The following is a 12,865-nucleotide window of genomic DNA, read 5'->3' on the forward strand; positions in this document are numbered from 1 at the left end:
TATGCTTTGTTTAATAGTCTGCAGAAGGCACCCTGGTAACTTTGTAAAAACAATGGCTGTAAACAAAAGTCAAGCTTTACCCATGTAAAATTATACAAAACAGAAAAAAAACCCTTCCCAGTTTACCCATGTCCCAATAATGGATAGAATTACTCAAGAGTAGGAACATGTGAAATGAATGACTTCCATGATGAGAAATGATGATGTACATATGCATTACCTCCATGCATTTGTGAGGAATTCCTAACCATTACAGGCCTGTTCTTCTCGATGTTACCCTACTCAGTTGAAACTGCTAGCTACCAGTTGTTGTACACACCTGGAAAAAGTTTATTCTTTTCACCAAAACTCAGCTTTTACTGTGCAGTTTTGTGGAAGTTGGAGTTCTTGCATTAAAGAGGGTGTACAACTGACTTACGTGCACCTGAACAGTGGCTTGAGCTTTTGTTTTTTGAGCTTTGCCTGTTTCTCCCTACACCACCCCCTTACCCCCCTCCCCATTCTTCACATAACTGGGCCAGAAATGGACTAAAACGAGCAGAGAGGTCAAGGTAGCTGCTCAGTTTTTCATACAAGTTCAGAGAAGCAAAAATATATGCAGAGGATCAACTATCTCATGTGAAGTTTGTTCCATTCCTTTATAACAGCCTACCTTTCGTAAAAAAAGTGAATTTATTGGTGTTTTTACAGGCAAGTAAGTTCAAAAACAGTGATGAGAAACAGCAAAACGTCAGCATTCCCTGCTAGCCAGGGCTCCAGCAGAGTATGGCTTATTTTATGGCAGTCAGTTGTAAAGTCCAGCCCCACTGGCATGGCAATTGCTTAGGAGTTAATTGAGGTAGAGCTATAATCAGTCCCTTTTCTCCCAGTGCAACCCATTTCAGCAGTTCCTTGTAGCCAGCCAGCTTCACCTAAGATAGAAACATAGACTATAATTAGAACAATGCCTTTTCAAAGTGCATATAATTGCAATATTGACAAAATAAATATTGATCTATAGCTACCTTTCTAACCAATTATCCTTAAATGCCACTAACCAACCAAATGAGTGATAATTATTAAAGGTAATGGAAAAATACTTGCAATGTAGAAATGGAAGTACAAGTAATAAAGCTAGTCATGTTGGGTCTTGAGAAGTACTTAGGGCTGTAGAATGTAAACAAGCACCTTTCAGAAGTATTTGGGATGGGATTTAGGTCTAAGCAGGGATCTAGGTGCTACAGTACAGAGCTTTATATCACCTATTTCTGAAATGCCTACTTCCCATGGTGGAACTTGTAGTCTTGAATGAGTATCACTGTTTCTTACAGAGTGCAGCCAGGTACCTCAAAAAAGCTGACCTGAATAACCCCCTCCCACTAAAAACACACAAATAGGTTTATGGTGACACTCCTTCTTAGGCAGCTGGTGGCATGCTGGAGCAGCTGAAGACCAGTCTCTGCCACTGAGGAACAGTACTCTCTTGTGCACATGGAGTCTAGCTGCATCTCCAAAAGTCAAGATGCATCTCCATTACTTTTGAAATTACTCTTTCTTCCTTATCACAGAGCTATCTTGGCACCTATTAGACTATTTTCATATGGAACTAGACCAGAAGCAGCTCTAATGCATTTCAGCAGCTAATGGACATAAAGTGCATGAGACCAGAACAGAGCTAAGCCAAAGTGAATCTCTCTCTTAAATGCATAGAGTTGATACCAACTTCTGCTTCCATTGGGCCACACTTCTTTCTAGAGTAGGTGTGGCATCAGTGTCCTCAATTTCTGACCTCCACTTGGTGTAAGATGAACATCTAGGATCACTTATTTTTAGCCTCCCTGGCCAACAAAAACCTCTGTGTGCATTCCCTCTGTGCAAGGCTTTAACTTGAAACAACTGCACCATTACAGCAACTCCAATATCACCAAAGTCACCAAAGTGAGGACAGCTACTTATAAAGCAAAGTCATGCCAAGTTAGAGTCTACACAGGAAACAGGAGAAGCAACACTGTTTTTTCCCTGCTGCTTGGCCTCTTCATGATTCTTAGTTTGCAAGCTAAAACATATCCTGGCAACATCTCAGTCTAACTTGGTTAGTTGGAGAAGAAACATCCCACTGGAACACTACAACAAGGAGGTCTGAGAACTAAAACAAATATTTTGCTGGATCTCTTCCAATGTACTCTGTCCTAAGAGCTATGCATTCCTAAAGATGCCAGAAACTTAAATAAACATGATGGAACATGACAAATCCTAGAGAGAAGAGCACATGTATGTTTGTGTGCTGTCTTTTACCTGTGTTTCTCCAAGCTTAGCCTGTGGCTCACCAAGTTCCAGAATCCCAGAGACTGGCCAGTTAAGGAAGACAGCACTGACTGTCCCTTCTTTAGGGCTGAAAGTGTACCTGGTTGGAAATGGGGAACAGAAATGCATGTCAGTTTTTCTGTGTAAATTTTCTGAAGTGCTACATAAGAGTGTTTCAAGATTAGAAAAACAGATTTGAAAAGTCAGCATTAGTTACATTTTCACACACATAACCATATTTCAGATGATTTATACCCTTTAATAAAGTACTGCTCCTTGAAAATGTGTTCCAACAAACTAGAGGTAATGAAAACTATTAACTGAATTCAGAGGTAAACATCTGTAGTTACTTTAGTACACATGTAACTCTCTGCTGCTCAGCCATATAGGAAGGAGATACTTGCAGAAGGGGAATCCTTAACAGAGAATTGTAGGTTATATTCAGAAAAATGTGCTAATTCACATCTATACACCAATATACAGACTAAAAAAAATTAACAAGTATGTGCAACAATAGAGCTTCCACCTTGTATAGCTAGTTTTTGAAAATATTATTTTCAGCATATACTATCTGCACTATTGCCATTGGAAATCTTGTGGCATATCCCCGAAACATACCCCCCTCCTTCCTTCATTTAGTTGCAACTTTTTATTGCTCTTGAAAGTCATTTTACTAAACAGTCAGCAGTTCAGCATCTCCCAGCTAGAGCCAGATGGCCAAATTTTACTGGGAACAGGAGTAAAAAGGCCCACTGAGACAGAGAAGAGGGACAAGACCAAAACCCTGATGGATCATTAAGGCGTTACAGCAGCTACAAGTCACAAAGGCTGAGGAGTCCAGAGACCAGCTGTATTTAGGGACCAAACAATTGCTGTTATTTTCCCATGCATTTTTACCTTAAAAAAATGCAGAATATGCTAGACTTGTTTCTAGTTTCTTCCTCTCCCTTTTTTCTCTTTAAGCATCAAGTGACATCAAGTATTCCTTTCTACAGATAGAGACTTCATAGCAATTTTATATTTCCAGATTTGTATATTCTTTGTTTCTGTTGCCAACTACACTAAGAAGCACAAGATCACTAAGGAAATATGTTTGCAGTCTTCCCTTCAGCCTCAGCATCATCCCCAAACTACAGTCTCTACCTACAGCTTTATACATACTTCTGTGTGCAGTTACTTAAACTGACAAAGGGATTAATTTCTTCACCACATACAAACTAAGATGGTGACTTCTGTAGCATCAAGTCATTAAGAATTTCAAAGTTTCACATATACTGGTGCTGCTTTACATTTTGATTCAGTAACCTTACCACACTTCTGGCGTGACCGAGTCGTTCTGTGCTCTCCATGGTTTTGTTCCATAGATGGCCTCTCCATTGACCTCCAGCCAAGCACCCATCTGCCTCAGGCGCTCCTCGAATATAACAGCGATGCGACCATCGTGAGTGGGCCCGATATTCATCAAGAGATTTCCCCCACAAGACACCGTTTCTACAAGTTGCTGAAATGTTTTTCAACACACAGAGCATATGATTACGACTAATGAAATCACACATCTGAAGTACTTTCTAAAGTCTGCCATGCTGCTTCAGAACTATGAACCAAATGAGTTATGTTACTGCTGCACGTTGAGACTTACGGGGGTCATCCCAACAGTCAAAATAAAATTTAAGCTCCAGTAAAACAAAGCTCTGATGACAAGCTTTACATCAGAAAAAAGCCCAAAATATGTTCTTGCACTAATATATCTCACTGAATCTACATTAGAATCAGATCCTACACATTTTTAACATTTTGACTGCTGCAAGAATGTCATGAGGGTTTTACTGATAGAAGACAGATGATTTCTTTGCACCAAAGTAGAGTAAGGCTAACAATTGCCACTTCATCTTTACTGAAGCTTAGAGAAGCTACTTCTTCTGTTCTTCCTCTGTTTGATGCTCTCCCTATTTTACAGACACATCTGTAAAACACAGGAAGCCTTCTACAGAGTCTGTAAAATTTGTGTTCACATTCACACTGCCCTCCAGAGATCATGGACTGAGATGCACAAGTCAGAGAAACACAGCTGGAGACAAGCTGCTGAATGAATTCAAACCTTTTGCTTCTGAAAAGAGGTTACTTCAGTTTGTAATTGTCTTTTGCAAGGACAGTACTAGAAACAGATTTAGATTAAGCAACAATAACAATCAATCTCCCCCTCGCTAGCTGAATTTTGCAATTAAATGCATTTTTCTGAAAGGCTGATCATCTTTCTTTCATTCAGTTTTCCTAAGCTTCACATCTTTTTTAATACCTTAGACTAGCAAAGGGAATCAATATTCTACTATGACCAGCTGTCTGCATCTGCTAATGTTTACCTGTATGTCTGTACAGAAAGTTTCTTGCTACAAGGTAAAATGCCTATGGAGGCAACTATCTGTAAAGGGGAAAAGATGTAGCCTTCAATCAGGAGTTCCTAACCAGGAGCTGTGAAACTGCAACTGTTTGCTCCTCATCAACTTAAAGGTGCGTTACCAGAAAAACTTAGTGGAAAAGGTAATTATGAGACTGTCCAGATCAATCCTCGGCCAGTTACTCATAGGGGAAATGGCTTCTAAGAAACTCACTGAATTTCTACTAGAAAAACCTTTCCCTTAGTAATTTCTATAAAATTAGTAAGAATTACAAGGACATTCCATCCTGTCAGTGTTAGGCTGCAAATGAACAAAATGGTTTATTATTTCATCGATTCATTATTCAATTAATACTTTTTAGATAGAGACAAGTACACGATAGAAATGTCACACTGCTTAATATAAAAACTAGGAGAGAGAATGGGAAGTTGCAGGTAACTCCTCTGCCCCACTGTACCTTCACCAAGTCCTCGATGGTGAGGTAGTCACTGAGCTGCGCCTCCCTGCGGTACCCCCAGGACCTCCTGTCGATGGTCATACAGTTCTCCCACTTGTGAGGCAGGAGGTGCCCGGGGTTGTACCGGTCACTGCAGGTGTAGTACCCGCCGTGGGTGCAGATGCTGCCAACTCCCCAGCGGTCATTGGTTACAACTGTGTCTCGGACTGGGCTGGAAACAGAGAAATTTTATTATTTTTGTTCTGTAAAATGCAGTCACGGCCAGCCCTTCCCACACACACCCCTCCCAGACACTAACATTTTGGATGACTTGTGTACTACTCATTTACAGATTAAGTGCAATGTCAGGAATTCTATTCCCATCCTTTCCTAGTAAAAGGTCCAGATCGGCATTTCTTAAGAAATGTGCTCCAGACTTTTGTAGGAGCTCTGCCAGAAAACAACCTGCATTTCACATCCACTGCCAAATGTTCAGTCTACAACGAAAACAATGTACTCATATTCTCAAATTGTCCTTCTATTCTGTTTCTGTGCAGCAAAAAATATTTAGGAAAGGCTGTGATTAGGCAGAGTAGCCAATACCACCTTAATTTGCAAATGTGTTTCAAAAATATGTAACAGTCTTTTTCTAAAGCAAGCTTTGATAATTCTAGGGAAGATCTGAATTCTGTATTTCAGGAAAATGAATATTTTGTTAAGTCCTCTAAAGTAGAGGTAACAGGTTCCATAAAATAAAGTGAAACAAACTAGACAGAGAGCAGAATTTTAGATAGGGTGCTAAGGCAGTATCATTATGTACCTGTCATTATACAGCCAAGCCAAGAAACCAGTGCTGTTCCAGTAAGTATCTGGAGCATTTCCATTCCCATCAGACCAAATTATTTTTGGCTGGTACTTGGTCACAATTTCATAGAGTTCTGGTAATGATTTACTGGTTGGAAACTTTCTTGTCTTAAAGACATTAGTAGCATCCTCAAGGAAGAGAGGATTAAACCATTCAAACAGGGAATGGTATAACCCAAAATGCAAGTCAGTCCTGTTTCTAACAGATGCTGCTAGTTCAGCAACAAGATCCCGCTTCGGTCCCACATCAACAGCATTCCAGTTCCAAGAATATTTGGACCCCCACAAAGTAAAGCCTGAAAAGAGAAAAATTGAAGGATAAGAAAGAGAAGAAGAAGAGGGGAAGTTACAGTTCCTCTTTCTGGAAAGTGGTTTGGAAGTGTGTTGCAAAAAATAATAAAAATTATATCTGTAATAATATTGTTATTGTGGTATAAACTGTGCCTATCATTGTGCATAAACAGATTATAATAGTCATAACATCAGAATACCATGCCAGATATGTTTATGTATTTTTCTATACATACACATATCCTAAGCAGTTCTGTACTGCTTAGGATATTTATTCCCTCTTTAGTTATTCACTTCATTCATATGTCCCAATTAAATTAACTAGATGATCTTTAAGGCCCCTTCCAACACAAACTATTCTATAATTCTATGAAATTAACAAAAAATACAGCAGCTCTGGAGGCATATACGTTTTTGAAGAAAGTATCAATGTGAACTGTAAATACACGACTACTGGAAGATAAAACTCTCAGCTGCAGCAAGCACAAGCTATCATTTGCATTCAAAGACTCTTCTCTCTTCTGTTTCCCTCTTATGCAAATGTTCACTTTTCATTTGTCTTGGTATTTATAGCAGCTCAATCAACTACTCAATACATGTATATAAGCAGAGTGCAAAAACTCCTGAAACAGATTTTAAAATATCAACATTAAATATCAGGAGTCAGGAGGGATTTGACATTTCAGACATCCAGCAATCCTAGCACAAGCACTTAAAATACTACTGCACTGCAGACTCAGACCACTGCCAGACAAAGCATCTTCAAACTGCTTTAGACTCACTGCCTAATAAATCTTGTGACATTTTTGTGAACTGAATATACACAATTGTATCGACTAGACAAACAAGCTAAATATTCATGCCCAAGGCTACAGGACAGACTAAATGAATCACTATTCTTTTGAAAATTCTTGGGAATTTCACCACAGGCATCATCAAAATCAAAATTTATGTGTATTAGAGCTGAGATAAAAATTTACAAGTCACGAGTTGCCAGTCTTGAACCCACATCTCCCCAAAGACCAAAAACATTCATTAGCTGTACCTGTCATATTGCATCCTATTATATTTTATTTGATACCAGATTTCCTTCCAGCCACTTTCTTTTTCTTTATTTTTCTGTGCAAAGCATCTTACAACTACAGTGCTAAAAATCAATTGTCCCTGTAAAGTTACAGACCCAGTTCAAGGTTTTGGCTTCTATGAGCTACATCAGGAAAAGCTATACCTTGTGAACCTTCCTAACTCTGAAGTTGACTCCCAGAACATACCCCTAAATTCCTTACAGAAACCTACAGAGCTTGTTAAGTGCCTGCATACAGCAGCTCTCCATATGTTAAAGAGTGCAGAACTCACTTTTATGGTTCTTTCAGCAATAAATTGCACTATGGCTACTGCAGGAAGCTCAGCTGCCACCACCACTTCAGGCTGTCTTACCTACAGCAAGAAAACAGTGGCACAATTTATTGTTCCTCCTATGCAAGCTCCATGACCTCAGCTTCCGTGTAAGAGTCTGGAAAACGACTGCACATTTCTTGGGTAGTTTTTTTCCTCTTTGGCTGCAGTAGGACAGGTAAGCCTGCCTGACTTTCTCTATCTATCTTAGCAAGCAGGAAAGTCACCTGCTTTTTTCTTCTGTTGACAGAAATGCAACAATTACTAACATTCACAAAGCTTCCACTTACCTTCATGATGTTTTGAAGTTAAGACAACATATTTTGCACCTGAAGCCTTCAGAATATCTGCCCACTGGTTAGGATCAAAGAATTCTGCTGTAAACAGTGGCCCAAAATCTTCATAACGGAAGCCAGGTGGGTAATTGGCCTCCATAAATTTCACATAGGGCTCTCTCTTTTCCTTCTGCCAGTACCACCTACAAAATACAGAACAAAACATGTCTGCTAATGTATTTTTAGACAAAGAAAAGAGAGTTAAAATCATCAGCTCCTATTTGAGTTAACACTGAGAGGCACAGGCATTGGAAGTACACGACACTAGCAATAGGACAAAATTGCTCCAGAACAGTATTAATTACCAAAGATTTGCTTTTCTCTATCCTATTTGTTCATGCTCTACATCTTCAAAGCACTCCACTTTGAAAAGGTCCCAGGATTTCATTTGAAGCAATGAAAAAAGCAGCTACACTTTGAGAATGGAAAAATGACAGTCTTGCTCAGTACCCAAATCCCAAAACCATACTAGAGAGCATGCACAGACAGACTGTGTAAGCAGCCCATGTGGCATGAGAAATGCCCTTTTTCTGAAAAAATATGACTCATCCTCCTCAGGTCTCACACCTCAGTCATCAGGCACCTCTGCTCTGCCACCCACATTGCAATTCCTCCCACCTACAAACATGTGGACCAGCAGCTTTACCTTTCTGACAGTCCCAAGTCCTCTAAACCAAATGCAGTTGGTTGACCAGATGCCCACAGTCCCAGGGCAGGAGAGAGCTGTGACCAGTGTGCTACAGCCACTGCATAGGTGAGGCTCTGAACCAAAGGCACCCTACTAGAAGCCATGTCCTGCAACAAAAACCTGACACACACTTAAAAATGCACCTCTGTCACAGTCTCTAACATGCAGGCACACGTCTACCTACCAGGGCACTTGGATTTAGCAACTAGAAGGAAAAATAAGCTGATGATCTCTTTTTGCCTTCCATCTGGCAAAAACAGGGACAGTTTCTATCCTGTGCTTCCCCAAGACAGTGACTGGTATTGTCTCTATTCCAACAGGGCTAGTCCACAGCAGGGCTTGGAGCTCTGCTCTGTGTTCAAGGTTGGTCTCTTGCCCTCATCATGAGCAGAGACCATAAATCACCAATAGAGCAATATTTATTTTCAACTTGCTCCCTTCCCTACTGAGCAATGAAAGAGGAGCTTCAGAAACACCACACAACAGTCCTTACTGCATAAACAGCCTTACTGCCTTCTAACAACAACATACCATGTGACTGCTAATACATACAGAGAAAAGGGCCTGGAACCATTCACCTTTCTGTGAATGAAGCCAAGCAGCAAAGATCCTGTTCTAGCAAGAACATACATGAAAACAGATAGTAAGTGAAGGAATAAAACAGGCCAGAATCTAAATGTTTGAAGTATGTTTCTCTCTCCTATCACGAGCTGGACTCTGACCTCAGTTCTTTAAGACATAGTAACCGTCTAGATATTGTTGTAACCTTCCCAGACTTCATCATAAACTGACACAACCTCTGACAGCCAACAGGGAAAAAAAAACTCAGAAGAAAGAGGCCAAGACAGCTTTTCTCACTGAAAGAATGGAGGGGTAAAGGGAGGGGAAGAGGGGAAGGAATACGAGGAAAAGGGAAAATAACCAAACAAAAACAAATGAACACCCCCCCAAAAAAAACCAACCAACCTCTGATTTCAAACTATGTAATTGCATAAATAAACAGTAACATCCTTGCTTCTCTTCCTTTGTCATGTGGTTTGCTAACATGAGCACTTCGATGCTGACATGATTAGATTCTAGAAACATCCTTACCAAGGCCATGCAGCTGCTAACAAAGGACCTCAGTCGTCTGACTGCACATGCTGCTAGAAGGCCTGAAGCAGCTCTACACCCACACATGCCTAAGGATCGGAGACTCCGGGAATATAAAAAGCAACTTCATCAACTACATTAGAGAGTTTTGAGCTCTTTTTAGAACAACAATGAAGACCAAATGCTTGAACCTGAATCTGTGCACCACTATCAGATCACTGCACTCAGACTGAGGCTTGAACCCAAACCTGGCTCTATCACCCCCTCGCCAAAAGTAATTTATTAGTAAACGGAGTCTACCTTAAAAAACTGCTGAAATCCTTGAATGTAACTCTGAACAAACCAAATATTGTTAGAAAACAGTTGTTTGTTTAGATCTATATTGGTTTGTTTTGTGAATATTGCATTTAAGGTTCACCACAGCTCTGCCACAGAGCTGCTATCTTCATATTTTAAATGATAATGTGACTCACTTGAAGTCACACAGGAAGTACTTGGTAGAGCATGGAAAGATGAGAGCAGAAATATGCTTACAGCCAAAGGACCTGAACCAGTGAACACTCACAAAACAACGGTTTTACTGAGCCTCTGAACTAAAATTACTTAAAGGATCAGAGCCTTGGACTCTTTTAAGTGGAAAGCAGTCCTGAATAACAGTAATAATAAAGGAGAAGAAAACCATCAACAGCACAAAATGTGCACAAGAAAACGGCAGGCTCCTTGCTAAGTAAGGGCAGCAATGGGCTCCTGCACTCCCTGCAGTGCTCCAGCAGCTGTACCAGGCTGTTCCAGGGGATGGGAGATCCTCAACGCCTGTTCCCACAGGGTAGAACCCCTTCATCCATCCCTTCCAGGTGGTCCTGGAGAGATCTCCTGCCACTTAACCAACCACCTCTTTCACCAACAGCAAATCACATCTCTCAGCTCTGTGAGATCTCTCCTTAATTTGGTTTCGTCGGTCAAGGTGTTCAAGTTTCAGGTCTGAGCAGGTAGATGGTCAGACACACCAGAAACACATCAAACTGTGCTTCCTTCGAAAAGGCACCATGGAGTCCTTGGCCTTGGCCGGACACAAACCTCTTCCCACACACCTGAGCTCCAGGGTCAGCCTGCAGAGGGGCTCTAACCCAAACCTCCGCTGTACCGGGGTGGACACACCCATCCCCGCCTGCCCTAGGAGCTGCTTTCCAAGCAAACCCCTCGGACCGCTGGTACGACCCGTCCGCGGCAGCTGTTCCGGTGCGACCGGACACCGCTCGCCGCAGCTCACCAGAACCACTCGCTGCCGAAGCTGGGCACCGAGAACACGCCCCAGTGGATGAAGACGCCGAACTTCGCCTCGTCAAACCAGGCGGGCAGTGGCCGGGCGTCCAGCGAGCCCCAGGTGGGCTCGTAGCGGGGCCGCGCCGGCAGGAGCGCGGGCAGCCCCAGCAGCAGCAGCGGCGGCAGCAGCGCGGCGGGGCCGGGCACCCGCGACATGGCGGAGGCGCGGCCGCGGGAAAAAGGCGGCTCCGCAGGGCGGGGGTCGCGGCGCTGCTCGGCCGGGCCGGGCCAGGCCGGTGGAAGGGGGACACGGGCGGGGCTAGGCGGGCTGTCCCCGCCCCAGCGCCCGCCCCGCCGGGCCCGTGGCCCGCCGGCCGGAGTGCAGCCGGTCCGCACGGCCCCGGGTGCCGGGCCCTGGTTGCGCCCCGCCCGGCGCTCAGCCGGCACCGCCGCCCCTGTGCGCCTCGCTCTCCCTGCCTGCCGCCCGGGGTCTTGTCCCCATCGGTGCCGCTCTATCTGCCTGCTCGGTCACAGACTGCCCTCTGGATTTTAACAGTTTTAAGCAAATGAAGTAACTGGCTTCTGTCTCGGCCGACATCCCGCCGTACTTCCCTCGGGCCCCCGCGGCTCCTCCCCTCGGAGCACCGGCTTCCCCGCAGCGCTAGCTCGAAAGCTCCTGCCGGGGCCTGCTGGATCTACAGCCGGATCCAGGGCTGAGCCTTGGATCTGCAGCCAGAGTCTGCTCCAAAGGCGGCCTCGGCAGCTTGCTGGTTTTGCCCTTCCCGCCTGCTTCCGTCCACAGGCTCAGCTTCCCTGCCCTTCCCAGGAAGGACAGCGTGTGGCGTTCATCGCTCTGCAGCTCCTTCCAGCCGACTTGGACATGGTGGCTTCGAGGGTAGAGAGGTGCCCCAAAACCTCTCAAGGAGATATTTCTTTGATCATTAGAATGGCCTGTGTTGAAGTGGTCTCGATTCGGTAGATTAAACTTGGCGTTTGTGATGTGGATAAGGGGTGGCAGGCACGTACGTTAAAATTTCCAGCAAATTTGTTGCCAGGGCTGGTGCTCGTCCAGTCTTTCCTCATGCCCGAATTCTGTATTTTTGCTTCAACCCCTAGACATCATGGGACAGCCTTTGTAAAATAATTTGGTTTAATCAGCAAATACAAATGGAAATGTCTTTGGCAATGTCATCAGAATAGTTGAAAATGAATGACGAGGCAACTGAATTAATCTCTCTCCAGCTGAGAAGAATGTATACTTTACTGCTGTTCTATGGAAACAGAGCTTCAGTTTCCAGAGCTATTAACCACAGTTGTTATATCTAATTCAAAAAATGTTTAAAGGGCTGTGAAAATAGGATGTGTATGATTTTGTAATATTTTCATTTATACACCTTGATGAATATATTAAGTTACAGGCAAGTAAAAACCATTGTGACTTCCATGGTATTATTCTTTCTGACTGACTGTTCACATTTCTCTGATTTACAAAAGCACTTTGATATTACAATAGGAGCCTCTTCATATCTCTTTTACATTCAACGTTGACCGACTTTATGTCTTCTTTTGCCTTCACCCTTTTAGATGTCACTGCTCCTCAAAAGGAATCTTTAGATGCCTTGACCACTTGCTATGGTATCTCTTCTAGTTTATCTTTCTGTTTCTTCATGTTCTCCTTTTTGATCACACCAAGGGATTGCAGACACTGAGCACCTCCTTAATGTGGGAATTTTCAAGCATACATTCTGAATAGCACAACAAAGTTACTGGTGCTCTGTGGCTCAAAATGTTTGGAAGGAAAAATTATTTTAAAAAAGCTCAG

General features: G+C 42.8%; 1 protein-coding gene across 1 annotated transcript; it reads right to left on the minus strand.

The window, feature by feature from the left end:
- Window positions 1-653: 653 nt before the first annotated feature.
- On the minus strand, window positions 654-11,976 carry FUCA2 (alpha-L-fucosidase 2). Its single transcript, XM_051801610.1, has 7 exons — window positions 11,051-11,976; window positions 7,956-8,143; window positions 5,936-6,275; window positions 5,137-5,347; window positions 3,594-3,784; window positions 2,275-2,383; window positions 654-911 (listed from the first exon to the last, which is right to left on the minus strand). Exons 1-7 carry the CDS (start codon window positions 11,257-11,259, stop codon window positions 771-773), a joined length of 1,389 nt encoding a protein of 462 aa, XP_051657570.1. The 5' UTR covers window positions 11,260-11,976; the 3' UTR covers window positions 654-770.
- Window positions 11,977-12,865: the final 889 nt, after the last annotated feature.

This window comes from Manacus candei, unplaced genomic scaffold, assembly GCF_025592945.1.
Source record: "Manacus candei isolate 608988 ecotype Guabito, Panama unplaced genomic scaffold, ASM2559294v1 h1tg000052l, whole genome shotgun sequence".
NCBI lineage: Eukaryota > Metazoa > Chordata > Aves > Passeriformes > Pipridae > Manacus > Manacus candei.

What these genes read in the sequence shown, in the direction of transcription:
- FUCA2 (XM_051801610.1), bottom strand. Translation starts at nt 11,259, where the DNA reads ATGTCGCGGGTGCCCGGCCCCGCCGCGCTGCTGCCGCCGCTGCTGCTG. An exon ending in AACTTCAAAACATCATGAAG is followed by an intron (nt 6,276 to 7,955) that starts GTAAGTGGAAGC and finishes TTCTCTTTTCAG; the next exon opens with GCTTTACTTTGTGGGGGTCC. An exon ending in CTAAGCTTGGAGAAACACAG is followed by an intron (nt 912 to 2,274) that starts GTAAAAGACAGC and finishes TTTCTATCTTAG; the next exon opens with GTGAAGCTGGCTGGCTACAA.